The sequence below is a fragment of the Lutra lutra genome, chromosome 6, assembly GCF_902655055.1.
Source record: "Lutra lutra chromosome 6, mLutLut1.2, whole genome shotgun sequence".
NCBI lineage: Eukaryota > Metazoa > Chordata > Mammalia > Carnivora > Mustelidae > Lutra > Lutra lutra.
The window spans coordinates 112,914,581-112,930,661 of record NC_062283.1 but is presented as its reverse complement, the minus strand read 5'-3'; the positions used below and the strand labels follow the sequence as shown (position 1 = coordinate 112,930,661).

The 16,081-nt window shown below is 38.4% G+C and overlaps 1 protein-coding gene and 1 pseudogene across 13 annotated transcripts in view; both read left to right on the top strand.

Moving 5' to 3' along the window:
• The window catches only part of BACH2 (BTB domain and CNC homolog 2), a 362,273-nt gene that overhangs the window by 266,637 nt on the left and 79,555 nt on the right, over positions 1 to 16,081 (top strand). For all 13 annotated transcript variants that reach the window (XM_047732095.1, XM_047732087.1, XM_047732098.1 and 10 more), the window contains one exon: positions 13,769 to 14,023. In XM_047732095.1, coding sequence (XP_047588051.1) covers positions 13,769 to 14,023 — 255 coding nt within the window. The remainder of the gene's footprint in view (positions 1 to 13,768; positions 14,024 to 16,081) is intronic.
• On the top strand, positions 2,697 to 3,675 carry LOC125102552 (mitochondrial carrier homolog 2-like; annotated as a pseudogene).

Here is a 16,081-nt window from a genome sequence, read left to right as displayed (position 1 = left end):
TTTTCATTACCTGCAAGGCATATTCATTTCTTTTCATGTGAACCATTCTAGACATGACAGGTTGTCTGAAAAACGTAACATTCTACTTTTTTGTGAATTTCAGCTTCTCACATTTCCCACTGTAGACTTTTTTTTTCTTTTTGGCTTTTTGATTTATACTTTTAACCTTCAGAACTAAGTGTCAGATGTTTTAATTTCTGAATATAAACCAATAATGAATGAAGACAGAATGAGGAAATGAATAAGCAAGTCTGTATTCATTAATATTATGTCTCTGATAAGAGTTGTGGTCTGTGTAGTTTTTTTTTTAAAGAATGAACATATTATGAGAAAATAATAGTAATTAACTTTTACTGCTGAACCATATGATAAGATGATTGGGGTATATGTGTATGTACATGTGCAGCTGGGTTTTTTGGCCTACAAAAAGAAGAATGAGATCCAGCCAAAACCCAAATCAGAACCTTTGGAAGGCTTCCTTACAATCTGATTTCAGCTAATGTCTACACACTTTAACACATTGTCTAATGCTTAGTGTAAAGACTGGCTGTCAGACTCCTACATGCTATTCTGGGCTCTGTTACTCACTATAAAGTATTTCATTCTTAGATCCCATGGGTCCTGCTGCAGATTTCAGGATTTGCTGCTTTGGTGGGGGGAATCTTTTTTAATTAATATTAGCAAAGCAAGTGGAAAAGAAAAAACTTAATGGGACATAATGCAGTGATAGGAGAAACGGGATTTAGGTTGGTACTGGTGAGTCAAAAACAGACAAGTTGGAGGGAGTTCCTAGAAGAGCACCCATGGTAATTGGAGGATGAGAAGGGCTGACTGATTTCTAAAAGAAGAAGAAACAGTATGTTCCATTATGCTTGAAGAGGGGCCAACAGTGAGGGGTGTGATAAGATCCAATAGGAATGTAAAGGCCAAGAGGAAGAGAGTGGTGCTGGCATGGCATAAGGAAGGATTATCCAGGAATAATGTAATAAAAGCAAGAAAATCCTCAGACAGGTTAAAGTCTAGCAACAGCTTCATGGGAATTATAGATTTTAGATTATACCATTTGATGAACAGATATGATCTGTTTTAAGTGTCTTCTAAAACTCTCTGGAAGGTTTAACCCAAAAAGCAGATGTCCGTGTTCATGTGACTATCATAGCCTCTTCATCGACTCAGGGAACATACATCACCATAGCCCCTTTATTTTCCCAAACCTGCCCTATTTCAGGGTATTGAATCCTTCCTTGAGACCCCCTCCTCCCAGATATCTTAGACCAGAAAGAGACCATCTTCCTCATGAATTGGAATCTGAGAGCCCACACACTACACTGCTTGGCTTCACCACTATTAATGACTGCTCCCCGCCTGGTGGTGTAGACTCTCATCCAGGGCTGCTGTGTCTGTCTAGTCAGGCCCCTGTTCGGACCTCAGTGGAACTCCATACTGGGTTTCCAGGTGAAATAATTCTTTTAGCTTATACTCCCTTACTCAGCAGTGGTTCCCAGAACAAACCTATGGGCTAAGATGTCTAGGACCGAAAGAGCTAATGGCATTAGCACCACATGTTGTACCAAAATGTCTTCCTAGATTTGGATTCTCCATTTCCAAAAGGTAATTTCACTCCAAGGGACTTACTTGTTCTCCTCCATTTACTCAGGGATATCATGGTCTATCCAGACAGATCTTCCTAACCTGGAACCTGTGAGAGCAAGGGTTGAGGTATTAGTTCCTTGTCTCCCAGAAGGTTTTGGTTTTTTCCTTTATATTGTCCATCCCATTACCTGTAACCACCTCTGCGGAGGCAGTTTCTTTTAAGCCATGCAACATCAACAACAATAGAAGAGGTTATATGAATGGTCTTTAGAAGGCCAAAGAAAGCTAGCTTCCTTCAACTACAATGATGGTGACCCACTGCCTGTGACCAACTAGGTATTTCTTTTATAGAGTCTAAAACTCAGAGAATTATAGATATGTAAGAACTTTGCTAATCTTCTAGTTCAGACTTTTTGTTTTATAAATATGGAAGCAGTTCCAGAGAAAGTTAAGCTTATCCATAATCCGCAGAGCTGGTCGGTGCCAGAGCTGGATCAAAAGACCTAGATCCCAGGTATACTCCTCCTTCCTCTGCACCTCACTTTCTTTTTTTTTTTTTTTAAAGATTTTATTTATTTATTTGACAGAGAGAGATCACAAGCAGGCAGAGAGGCAGGCAGAGAGACAGGAGGAAGCAGGCTCCCTGCTGAGCAGAGAGCCCGATGCGGGACTCGATCCCAGGACTCCGAGATCATGACCTGAGCCGAAGGCAGCAGCTTAACCCACTGAGCCACCCAGGCGCCCCTGCACCTCACTTTCATTCCTCTTTTGACTTTCTTTCATGTTTCATGAAAGAACTTAAGGCTTTGTATCCTTTGTAGCAAGCTTCTCTCTTCTTGGTGTCAGTACATTAATATTAGTTACCCATAAATGGATTGGAAAAATGAGATCTCTCTTACAAATCTCCTGCTTTTACGAGTTAAGCATACCACTTACCTTGTGGAACATTACTTTTTGCACCTAATTTTGAGTACTGCCTGCTACATGTAAGCTATTGGGACTTTAAATAAGTAAATAAATAAATTTCCAAAGACTGAGAAAACCAAACGTGATAGGAGAAGAGTATTAATTTGAGAACTAAGAACGAAAAAAATAAATCAGACATGAGACCACCTATGGGAGATAAGAAAATCCTGAAAATATTTCATGTAAAAGATGCCAGAATAGGAAATATTTGTCTTTGGCCTCTGTATGCCATCGTGGCAGTCATGACCAGTCAGGTGTTCCTGGGCTGTGGTCTCACCATCCTGTTCTAGCAGCTCATGTACATGAAGATATCCATCCAAGTGGGATGTGAGCCTCTTCCCCCAACAAAAGAATGAAATATTTTTGGGCAGCAAGTATGCAGCCTCCAAGTCTGTTTTGTTATGCTCAGCACATTGTGAACATCAATGGGAAGCATGGGTTATTCACAGGCTTAACTCCAAGACTGAGTTCAGGAGTCCTTGGAACTGTGGTCCATGGTAACGTTTTACAGGACTTAGGCCCTGGAAATGTACAGAAAGAAGTCACACCTTCCTTCAACCAAGTCATCAAGGTTGTCTTGAGAGATGGTGGCCTGCTCTGCTGCTACTCTTATCACACATTCCTTCCATGTGATCACTCTAAGATCTGTGGTATATATCATTGGCAGAAAATCCAAGTACTGTGGGCTTTGTAACTCATGTACCCTCCACATGAAGAGGATACCCTAGAATTTTTTGCAAGTCTTATATCTCACCTCCTAGATGACATCATTTATTTGTGACTCTGTCCCTCACTGGCCTGGTTCATCAGTACCTATGCACTGGACAGTGGGGTTTCCACCATGAGTAAAATGAGGAGTTATTCCCAAGCTGTTACAGGATTTTTTTTTTTTTTGCCAGTATTGACCTATCCCTTTGTGTTTGTCTCTAATCGTATGACTGTCAACAACTGAGCTTGCTGATGGATCCCCTCAATACTCCCCAATATATATACTTCTTGGGTAGAATTCTGGTGCATGCTATAAAAAGAGGGAAATACGAGCCAAGGAAATAATTTGTTTTCCAGAAGGTCCCCTTTGGGAAGACTTATTATTGTGACCTGAGAATGTTAATTTGAAGATATGGGACAGGGACAGTGACATTTCTATAGTCCCAGATGCACAGAATTAAGGGAGATAATGTTGATTTCTGTACAATGTGGTGTGCTTTCTTAATAATCATTTAATCTTGAGAAAATGGAAAAAAATTTGTTCTTCCTACTAGGTAAAAAAAGATTTTAGCAGCAATTAGCTAGTCATAAAGACAGAAGCCATGCAAACTCAGTCTTGCTTCATGGCTTATGGTCATTGTAACTGAATTGTGTCACTTAAAATGCTATCCTTATTGCATAAAAAAAATGATTCCAGGTAATAAAACTTATACTTTATGTTTTATTGGAATTCAAATAACTAAAAGTTCTTGTTTGCAAAAATATTTTTGTAAGCTAGGTATTACAAATCGTCATTATAGTAGAGCAAAATTTACACTATGTATTTAGCAAAGTGATAAATAATTATTTGTAATTTTTTAAGTGTAACTGTAACATAAAGACTAAATCCAGGATTTTTACTTCCAGCCAAGATGGAGTGACAGGTACTAGAGTTACTAAATTTACTCCCACCTGAAGCAACTATAAAAACAAATAAAATATATCAAACAATGCTCTTCAAGACATTGGACACCAAGCAACAAAGGACATTGATCCCTAAAAGAAGGAAAAACAAGCTGAGCCCAGCTTACTATTTTGAGAGTGTTTCCAGACAATGGTAGGGGAAAGATAAACCAAAGAAGATCTTGGCTGACTCCTGAATTGAGGAGACAGAGCTAATAGTCAGGAAAGACTGTTGTGGCTACACTTCAGAAAACAGAGTAGCAAAGAAGAGAGAGCGTCATAGAGAGAAAATTCCAGAGATCTGCAGAGGGTTTCCCTTAAATATTCTGCGGAGTACTCATTAGCACATGTGTGTGAGAAAAATACTAAAAATGAGGAAAGAAAGACCCAAAACAATTAGAAGGAATAGTACTCAGAGCTCTCAGAGGATCAGGAATAATACCTGTTCCTAACATCCAGACTAGAAAACCCATAATTCAAGGGACATTGGGTAAAATACTCAGAAGAGTCTTGAATCAGTAGTGGGGAAGAAGGAATTCTAGATTAAATGCTGCTCTTCCCACCTAACAGATCTCAAAAGCTAAACCTAGAGGAGCGAACTGTTGCTATATAACTCAGCTGAGTCCTAGGACAAAGTTTAAGAATGTTAATAACACACAAGTATCAAGCATCTAACAAGGTAAAATTCACAATGTCTGGCTCCAATCAAAACTTTCCAGGCATGCACAGAAGCAGGGAAATATGACTCATAATGAAGAGAACTAGCAATCAAAACTAAACCAGAATTGACACAGATGTTAGAATTAACAGACAGAAATAATTATTATAACCGTATTCCAAATGTTCAAGAAGTTAGAGGAGTGATTAAATATCTTAAGCAAGTTGTGGGAGATATAAAAAAGACCCAAATTGAACTTTTAGAGATGACAACCACAATTTCTGAGATGAAAATTACTGTGAAAGGAATTAATGGCAGATTAGATATTGCAGAAGAAAGGATTAGCGAACTTGAAGGCCTAGCAGTAGAAACTGTCCAGAATGAAACACACAGAGAAAACTACCAAAAAGAAAAATGTACAGAGCATTTGTGAGCTGTGGGACAGTTTCAGATAGTCTCCATTTAGGTAGTTAAATAATGTCTGACATGCTTTCAAATTTGGTGAAAACTATACCCACCCTTTCAAAAAAGCTCAAAAACCATGAAAAAATTACAACAAAGCACTTCATAATCAAATTGCTCAAAACAGTGATAAAGAATCTTAAAAGTAGCTAGAAGGGAAAAAAAAATTACATATAGAGGAACAAAGATAAGGATGAAGGCAGGTTTTTCATTGGAAACCATGCAAATGAAAAGACAGTGCAATGACATTTTCAAAGTACTGAAAAGAAAACAATTGTCGATCTAGAATCTATTCCCCCACAAAAATAACTTTCAAAAATGAAGGCAGTAGACTTCTTTTTTTTTTTTAGTCTTTTTTTTTTAAAGATTTTATTTATTTGACAGACAGAGATCACAAGTAGGCAGAGAAGCAGGCAGAGAGAGAGGAGGAAGCAGGCTCCCTGCTGAGCAGAGAGCCTGATGCAGGGCTCAATCCCAGGACCCTGGGATCATGACCTGAGCCGAAGGCAGAGGCTTTAACCCACTGAGCCACCCAGGCACCCTGGCAGTAGACTTCTTAAGAGAAACAAACACTGAAAGAATTTATCGCCAACAATGATGGACCAATGCTTATGTCCACCTCCAAAAGCCCTAAACCCATGCAATATTTGGAGATGGGGCCTTTGGAAATCAATTAGGTTTAGATGAAGTCATGAGGAGGGAGCCCCTAGGATGGAATTAGTATCCTTATAGAAAGACAGAGAGAGACTAGAGTTCTGCCTCTTCCCTATGCAAAGACAGTGAAAAGGCAGCTATCCACAAGCCAAGAAGAGCCCTCCCCAAAGAACCAAATTAGCTGGGACCTTGATCTTGGAATTCCCAGACTGAGGAACTATGGGAAAGAAGTTCTGTTGTTTATGCTATCCAGTTTCTTCTATTTTGCTATAATAGCCAAGGCTGACTAAGACACCAATATAGCCACACTACAAGTCATATTAAAAGAAGTACTCAGGCAGAAGAAAAATGTGTGGGTATGGGTGTCAACGTTTTCTCTTGCTATTTAAATCTCTATAAAAGATCATTGTTTAAATAAAAATAATAACAAGGTAGTGTGGGGTTTATAACATTTGTGGAAGTAAAACACATGACCAGAAGAGAGAAATGGAGGCATAATATTGTAAGATTCTTATATTCTACATGAAGTGGCATAGTATCACTTGAAGATAGATTGCAATAATTTAAAGAAGCATACTGCAAACCCTAGGTGACCAATAAAATAACAAAACAACATGACAATAAAGGGGATAAGCTTGAATTATAAATATAAAATACTGTTAATATAAAAACAGAGAGTAAGGGAAAAGGGAACATAGAAAGATGGGACAAAGAGAAAATGAGTTTCAAAATGGCATATTTGAACCCCACCAAGTCAACAATAACATTAAATGCAAGTGATATAAGCACTAGAATTAAAAGTCAGAAATTATCAGATTGGATTTTTTAAAAGACTGATTTATTTTAGAGAGACAGGAGTGGAGGGAGGGAGTCTTAACCAGTGGAGCCTGATGTAAAGCTTAGCCTTATGACCCCGAGATCATGATGTGAGCTGAAACCAAGAATCTGGTGCTTAACTGACTGTGCCACTGAGGCACCCCTTGGATTTTTTTTTTTTTTTAATAAAGCAAGACTCAACTATATGCTGCCTACAAGAAATACACTTTAAATATAAAGACACAAATAGATTAAAAGGATAAGTAGGGCAAAAGATGTTGACACTAATGCTAAACACTAATTACAAAAAGCTGACATGACTATTGAGATCAAACAAATTAGATTTCAAAGCAAATAATATTTGCAGGAATTAAAAGGTCATTTTGTGATAGAGGAATAAATGCATTAAGAGAAAATAAAAATTCTAACCATGTATGCATCTAATAATAGGATTTCAATCTGCATGAAGCAAAAATGATAGATAAATCTACAATTATAGTTAGAGGTTTCAGTGACTCTCCTTAATACCTTGACAGAACCCATGGATAGAATATTAGTAAAGATACAGAGAATTTGAACACTGATTATACAATTTAACTTAATTGTTACTTACAGAACACTCCAGCTAACAAGAAAACACATAGTCCTTTCAAATGCATATGGGATATTTACCAAAATAGTCTATATCTGGGATATAAGACAAGTGTCCAAAAATTAAAAGGATTGAAGTCATTCAAAGTTTGTTCTCTGATCACAATGGAATTAGATCAAAAAACAATAATAGAAAGATATCTGAACTCCTTCAAACATTTGGAAACTAACATTTTCAAATAATTTATACATTAAGAAAGAAAAAGAAAGGGAAATTAGAAAGCATTTTAATATTAATGAAAATTTAAAAACAGCATTTCAAAATTTGTGAGATGTTGCTAAAGCAGTACTTAGACGGAAATGTATAGTGTTAAAACTTTTCTTAGAAAAGATGAAAGATCTTAGATCATGAACTCAACTTCCACCTTTGGAAACTAGAGAAAGAAAAGCAAATTAATGGTTAATTAATCTTCAGTGAAGGAGGTGAGAATATGCAATGGAAAAAGACAGTCTCTCCAACAAATGGTGTTGGGAAATCTGAAACAGCTAGTGCAAAAAAATGAAACTGGACCATTTTCTTACACCAGACACAAAAATAAACTCAAAATGGATTATAGACCTAAATGTGAGACCCAACACTGTAAAAAAATCCTAGAAGAGGGCACAGGCAGTAATTTCTCTGACATCAGCCATAGCAACATTTTTCTAGATATGTGTTCTGAGACAAGGGAAACAAAAGCAAAAATTTAAACTATTGAGACTACATTAAAATTAAAAGCTTCTGGGGGTGCCTGGGTGGCTCAGTGGGTTAAGCTGCTGCCTTCGGCTCAGGTCACATCTCAGGATCCTGGGATCGAGCCCCGCATTGGGCTCTCTGCTCAGCAGGGAGCCTGCTTCCTCCTCTCTCTCTGCCTGCCTCTCTGCCTGCTTGTGATCTCTCTCTCTGTCAAATAAATAAATAAATAAATCTTTAAAAAAAAAAAAAAAAGCTTCTGCAAAGCAAAAGGAAACAGTCAACAAAACTAAAAGACAACCTGCTGAATGGGAGGAAATACATACTTACAAATGACTTATCTGATGAAGGATTAGTATCCAAAATCTATAAAGAACTTACAAAACTCAACACCCAAAAAACAAAAAATCTGATTTAAAAATGGGCCAAAAGACATGAACAGACATTTCTCCAAAGACATCGAGATGGATAACAAATATGAATAGATGTTGAACATCAGCGATCATTGGGGAAATGCAAAACAAAACTACAATGAGATATCACCTCACACCTGTCAGAATGGCTAAAATCAAAACCACAAGAAACAGCAAATATGGGGCGCCTGGGTGGCTCAGTGGGTTAAAGCCTCTGCCTTCGGCTCAGGTCATGATCTCGGGGTCCTGGGATCGAGCTCCGCATCGGGCTCTCTGCTCAGCAGGGAGCCTGCTTCCTCCTCTTTCTCTGCCTGCCTCTCTGCCTACTTGTGATCTCTCTCTGTCAGATAAATAAATAAAAAAAAATCTTAAAAAAAAAAAAAAAAGAAACAGCAAATGTTGGCAAGGATGTGAAGAAAAAGAAATCCTCTTGCACTGTTGGCAGGAAAGCAAACTGGAGTAGCCACTGTGGAAAACATTAGAGTTTCCTCAAAAATTTAAAAATAGAACTACCATATGATCCAGTAATTTCACTACTGGATATTTACCCAAAGAATACAAAAACACTGGTTCAAAAGGATATATGCACCCCTATGTTTATTGTAACACTATTTACAATAGTCAAATTATGAATGCAGCCTAAATGTCTATCAATAGATAATGGATGAAGATGTGGTGTGTATATATACATATAATGAAATATTACTCAACCATTAAAAAAGAATGAAATCTTGCCATTTGGAATAACATAGATGGATCTAGAGAGTCTAATGCTAAGTGACATAAGTCAGAGAAAGAAATGCCATATGATATCATTAATATGTGGAATTTAAGAAACAAAACAAATGAACAAAGGAAAAATGAGACAAACCAAAAAAGAATACCTAACTATAGAGAACAACTTGATGGTTATCAGAGGGGAGATAGGGAGATGGGGCAGGGGGAATGGGTGAAATAGGGGAAGGGGTTTAAAAATACACGTATCATGGTGAGCACTGAGTATACAATATATAGAATTATTGAATAACTATACTTTACACCTGAAACTAATTAACACTATGTTAACTATATAGGAGTTAAAATAAAATTTTAAAAATAATAAAAGGTAATAAAAATAAAAAAGAGCAAATTAAAGCCTAAAGTAAACAGAAGAAAGGATACAACAATGAAAGCAGAAATCAGTGTAATAAAAACAGAATAATAAGAAAATCAGTTTAACAAAAGGCTAGTTCCTTGGGAATATTGATAAAAATTATAAAAATCTCTACCCAACCTGATCAGAAAAGAAAGAAAAATGACCCAAGTTCCCAATATCAGAAATGTGAACTCCAACATAGATTCTACTGATATTAAGTGAAAATAAGGAAATATTATGTACAACTTTATGCCAATGAATTTGACAATTTTTTTTTAAATTTGAATTTGTAGTTAAAACTCAATTTTTTTTTTAGTTTTAACTCAAAAAATCTCAAGGAGATTTCACAGGTAAATTCTATCAAATATTTAAGGAAGAAATGATATCAATTCTACAAAAGCTCTTCTAGAAAACTGAAGAGTAAGAAATATTTTCCAACTCATTTTGTGAGACCAGCATTACCCTGATTAAATACTTATATATGAAAAGAAAACTACAGATTAATATCCCATATGAGCAAAGACAGCAAAAATTCTTAGCAAAATGTTAAGAAAATGAATCCAACAATGTGTAACAAAACAAATACATTATGGTCAAGAGGAGTTTATTTTAGAGATGCAAAGTTGATTTAATATCAAAAATCAATCCTATTATTCATATCAACACATTAAAAAATTATGTGATTATCAATACATGTAGAAAACACATTCAACAAAATCCAGCATCCATTCCTGATTTTTAAAAAAAGAAATTCCCAATAAACTAGGAATAGAAAGAAATTTCTTCAACCCAATAGGGGTATCTATGAAGCACTGACACCTATCATCATAAATAACAGTGAAAGGATGAAATGTTCCCATAACAACAGGAACAAGGCAAGGATATTTTTTCTTACAACTTCATTCAACATTGCACTAGTGGTTCTAGCCAATGCAGTAAGCAAGAAAAAGACACCAAAATCTTTCAGATTGGAAAGGAAGTAAAATGTCTTCATTTGGACAGCATGTATGTTTTAGAAAATCTGTTATTACCAAAAAAAAAAAAAAAAAGACTGTGAGAACTAATAAACAAATTAGGAAAAACTGCAGGACACAAGATCAATACACAAAAACAATTTATATTACTGTATACTAGCAATTAAAAATTAGAAATTTAAATTAAAAAGCAAAATCATGGGACACCTGGGTGGCTCAGTTGGTTAAGCAGCTGCCTTCGGCTCAGGTCATGATCCCAGCGTCCTGGGATCGAGTCCCACATCGGGCTCCTTGCTCGTCAGGGAGCCTGCTTCTCCCTCTGCCTCTGCCTGCCATTCTGTCTGCCTGTGCTCGCTCTCTCTCCCTCTCTCTCTCTGACAAATAAATAAATAAAATCTTTAAAAAAAAAAAGCAAAATCATTTATAATTACTCTAAAATAGTAATATCTCTGTATAAATCTAAAAAAAAAGATATGACCTTGGTTTAGGCAAAGTTTTTTTAGATATGCCACCAAAAGCATCATCCATAAAAGAAAGAATTGCTTGATTGGTCTTCATCAGATGAAGACTTTCCACTCTTTGAAAAACACTGTTAAGAGAGTGAAAAGGCAGCTGCATAGTATTCCATTGTATATATATACCACATCTTCTTTATCCATTCATCTGTTGAATTCATCTGTTGATGGCCATCAAAAGAAATGAAATCTTGCCATTTGCAACGATGGGGATGGAACTAGAGGGTATTATGTTGAGTGAAATAAGTCACTCAGAGAAAGACAATTATCATATGATATCTCTCATATGAGGAATTTGAGAGGCAGAGTGGGGGGTCGTGGGGGGTAAGGAAGGAAAAAATGAAACAAGATGGGATCGGGAGGGAGACAAACCATAAGAGACTCTTAATCTCACACAACAAACTGAGGGTTGCTGGGGGTGGGGTGTTAGGGAGAGGGTGGTTGGGTTATGATCATTGGGGGAAGGTATGTGCTATGGTGGGTGCTGTGAAATGTGTAAGCCTGATGATTCACAGACCTGTACCCCTGGGGCAATAATACATTATATGTTAATAAAAATAATTTTTTTAAAAAATAATGAAAAGACAAGCTACAGATTTGGAGAAAATACTGGCAAATCACATATCTGATAAAGGACTTTTATTCAGAGTATATAAAGGATGCTCAAAACTCAGTAATAAGGAAACAGACCAATAGGAAATGGACAAAGAGTCTGAATACACATCTCTCCAAAGAAGGTAAATAGATGGCAAATAAGCACACGAAAGATGTTCAGCATCTTCAGTCACTAGAAAAAAAGCAAATTAATAAAACCACAAAGAGATACCATGGTATACTTATTAGAATGGCCAAAATTAGAGAGACTGACTTAACAACTGGTGGCAAGGATGTGAAAGAGCTAGAACTCTCATACCCTGCTGCTGAAATGTGAAATGCTACAACCATTGTAGAAAACAGAGACAGTCTCTCAAGAAGCTAGACTTACACATACCAAATGATCCATCCATTCTACCCCTAGGAATTTACACAAGATAAATGAAAGCATATGTTCATGCAGAGATTTATACACTAATTCATAGCAGCTTTATTTGTAATAGCCCAACTGGAAACACCCAAAGACCCTCCAGTAGATGAATGGTTTAAAACTTGTGCTGTATCCATACAATGGAACGCTACTCAGCAATAAAGGAACAACTGTTTGGTGCTTGCAACTTGGATGAATTGCAAAATAACCACACTGAGTAAAAGAAGCCAGACATAGGGGCGCCCGGGTGGCTCAGTGGGTTAAAGCCTCTGCCGTCAGCTCAGGTCTTGATCTCAGGGACCTGGGATCAAGCCCTGCACTTGGGATCTCTGCTCAGCAGGGAGCCTGCTCCCCCGCCCCCCGCCTGCCTGCCTCTTTGCCTACTTGTGATCTCTGTCTGTCAAACAAATAAATAAAATCTTAAAAAAAAAAAGCCAGACATAAAATAACATAATCTGTAGGAGTCCATTTACATAAAATATAGAAAATACAAACTAATATAGAGTGTCAAAAAGCAGACCTATGGTTTTGGGGGGAAGGGGAGGGTACAGAGAGGGGCCTAGAGAGATTCTTCTGGTGATGTAGAGTTCCCTGTCTTGATTGTGATGATGGTTTCATAGTTGCATACATATGCTCAAATGTATCAAACCACCCACTATAACTATACACAATTTATTGTGGGTTAAAGTTATTAAAATAAATAAGAATGAAGCCAAAAGGAAAGCAAAACTTGATTGGAATTTTTAGTAGAAGTAGACATTTCTGAAAAACTATGTTATGTAAATTAATTACAGATACGACATCCTCAAGTACATCAGTGGATACTTCTTGCAGCAAAGAACCCTTTTGTATAAGTAGTCTTCACTGTGGAATACATCTTTTCTATGACTCTTAATGTGATATATTGTGTTTCCTTAAAGAGAATATATATCAAGTCTGCTGGGATAATTGCAGCACAAGTCCACTTCTTTTCAAGAGCTTTTCCTGAGCAACACCAGCATTCCACTGGTTGCGCTTTGTCTTGAAGTGGCAGAGGGCAATTGTGGTAGCTCACTCTACTGACCCTTCAGTACACATGAGGTTTACTTCACTTGGTCAAAGACGTATTGTGATTAGATATTTATTCTGCTTGGAATCTTAGCCAAACATCAACCTAGGAGCTTACATGTGCTTTGTCAAGAGAGCATAGCAAACACTTCTAAATGATTCATTTCTCCTTAACACAAGTTCAATCGATGCTTGAATTGGGACCATGTGTATGTGGACGTTCCATTTTCAGTCGCCTAGCAAAATCCAAACTACCAAGTTTTAGAGTGTATATGTGTTTTAAATGTTCTGGAGTGTTTTATTAAAAGGCCTGGCTTTGTTTCCATGGGGTGAAAGGGTGCAGTGAGTGGGAAGGATAAAAATCAGCCACTGAACATGACTTTCCAGATGTGTTTTCTGAGCTTGTTGTGCTGAACGTGAATGTTCTCCTTTTTGCCTGGCTCCTGTCTGTGGGACACAGGAACTGTGACATTCTTCTCACCTTCTACATCTGGCTCAGATAGCCCTGGTGACCCTGCCTTTCTTTCTTTCTTTCAGGGTGTGAACGGCATGTCTGTGGATGAGAAGCCTGACTCCCCCATGTATGTGTATGAGTCCACAGTCCACTGCACCAACATCCTCCTGGGCCTCAATGACCAGCGGAAAAAGGATATTCTCTGTGACGTGACTCTGATCGTGGAAAGGAAGGAGTTCCGGGCCCACCGGGCTGTGCTGGCCGCGTGCAGTGAATACTTCTGGCAGGCGCTGGTTGGACAGACGAAAAATGACTTGGTGGTCAGCTTGCCCGAGGAGGTACAGTCATTTGGTCTGTTTGTGTGGTTGCTCGTGTAGACAGCTGGCTAAGTAGGAGGTAGAAGGTGGACCCTGGGCCCCATTCCTGCTCAGGGGCTGATGTCCAGATCCCCACCACTGTTAGGTTTGCGGCATAGCCGGTTTCTATTTGATGCACTTAAACTCTCGGACGCGTGAATCTGAACGGAGCATCTTTCTGTCAGGGAATCTCACCTCACCTGTGGCTCCCAGCCACTCATAGTTTCTAGTTCACTTACTCTTCAGGTTTTGAGTAGGACAGCCCAAGTTTGTCACAGTCCTAGATGTGGGATCTGAGTCACTGGGACTGTGGCTATGATTTTTCTCTTTCAGATGGGTGAAGGAGCCCTTGATTTCCCTTGAGAGTAAAAGAATGAGAGTATTCACAGCACCTTCCTGGCTTGGGGGAAAAGTAAAAGCAATCAGTAATTTTCACAGTTAATACAGTAGGATTCTAAGAAGTGCAAACTTGCTGTCCTCACTTGCTGTTGAAAAGACCCTACTCATGTTTCTTAATTACTTTAGTGAGTACAGTGATATCTGCTACTGTAGGGATGCTGGTAGCCGGACCCATTCTGTTGAGAGCTGACATTATTCGGGTGGATGGCCTAAGCTGCAAGAACTTAAAAGATGGGGTTCATAATGATAAAACATGAAATTGGTCACCCTTTGAACTGTGTATACAATTCCTCTATTTCCATCCTCTTTGCTCCCTTTCTTTTACATGAGACCAAGGGTAACGCTGAGCAGCCTTACACTTTGGGTTAAGGTCCAGAAGTTTTCGCTGTGCAGCTCTACAGTGTATAACACTAGGACCGCCCCCAACAGTTGTGCAGGCTGTGTACTCCATAGTTCCCAGAGGTACAACTCAAATCCATCGTCTAGGCGGCAGGAGCCCCAGGAGTTGTGCGGTGACCCACAGCAACTGAGAAGCTTGTCACAACAACTCTGAAAGATACCAGAGACCCCATGACTCTGATGGGAGGTGCTAATGAGTACAGCTAGCATTAAATCCCCGGGGGTTACAACACAAATGCTTCTGGAGGCTTAGCAAATGATATAAATGAATAAAGCAGGATGTGTGTGAGACACTAGGATGTAGTGGGGCAAGTACCTGCTCCACAGAAAGGCATCCAAATTCAACAAAAAAAACAAAAAATGCGGGGCGCCTGGGTGGCTCAGTGGGTTAAGCCGCTGCCTTCAGCTCAGGTCATGATCTCAGGGTCCTGGGATCGAGCCCCGCATCGGGCTCTCTTCTCAGCGGGGAGCCTGCTTCTCTCTCTCTCTCTCTCTGCCTGCCTCTCTGTCTACTTGTGATCTCTCTCTGTCAAATAAATAAATAAAATCTTTAAAAAAAAAATGCAAACAAGGCACAGTTGTCAGGGAGGGTCACCAGATCCAGTCCCTTGTTAAACAACATCTGCTTTTGGCCCTGCAGAACCAGAGAGTGGCCAGCTAAGAGTGAGGACGGCATAAGCACTCAACATGTTCACGTTCTTCTTCTTTTGTATGTACCCACCTGAAAGGCTCCAGTAGCACTTCTCACCCCCATAGGAATTAGAGAACTAGAAAGACCCCAATACCAGAGGCAAAAGGAAAAATTGGTTGCAGATAATGTCATCAGGGCTGGTTGTAGGGAGGGAAGCTTATGTACCAACTAATGTGGGAAGGCCAAGGAATGGCAGCTGTGGTGTGATCCTGAGTTGGATTTTCCTCATGCACATCAGTGAGCGAATATTTAACCCATCACTAGGTGAGACCATGAGCATAGAAGTTCTCGGCATGGTCTCTGTCCTGTAGTAGGTATTCATCAAATATAAGATCCTTTCTTCTCTAGATGGGCAGCAAGAACGCCTTTGTAACTTACTCCAACTTGGGAATTCTCTGGAAATATTTGGAAAACTTCCAATTATCCAGAAAGATCTTGGGGAGAGGATGGAGCTTATAGTTTATTTATTATCTGTATCTGTTTGATAGCTATTTCATTTATATGGTTTTTACTGATTAAAAAAATAGGTTATTTTAAAATATATTTAAAAT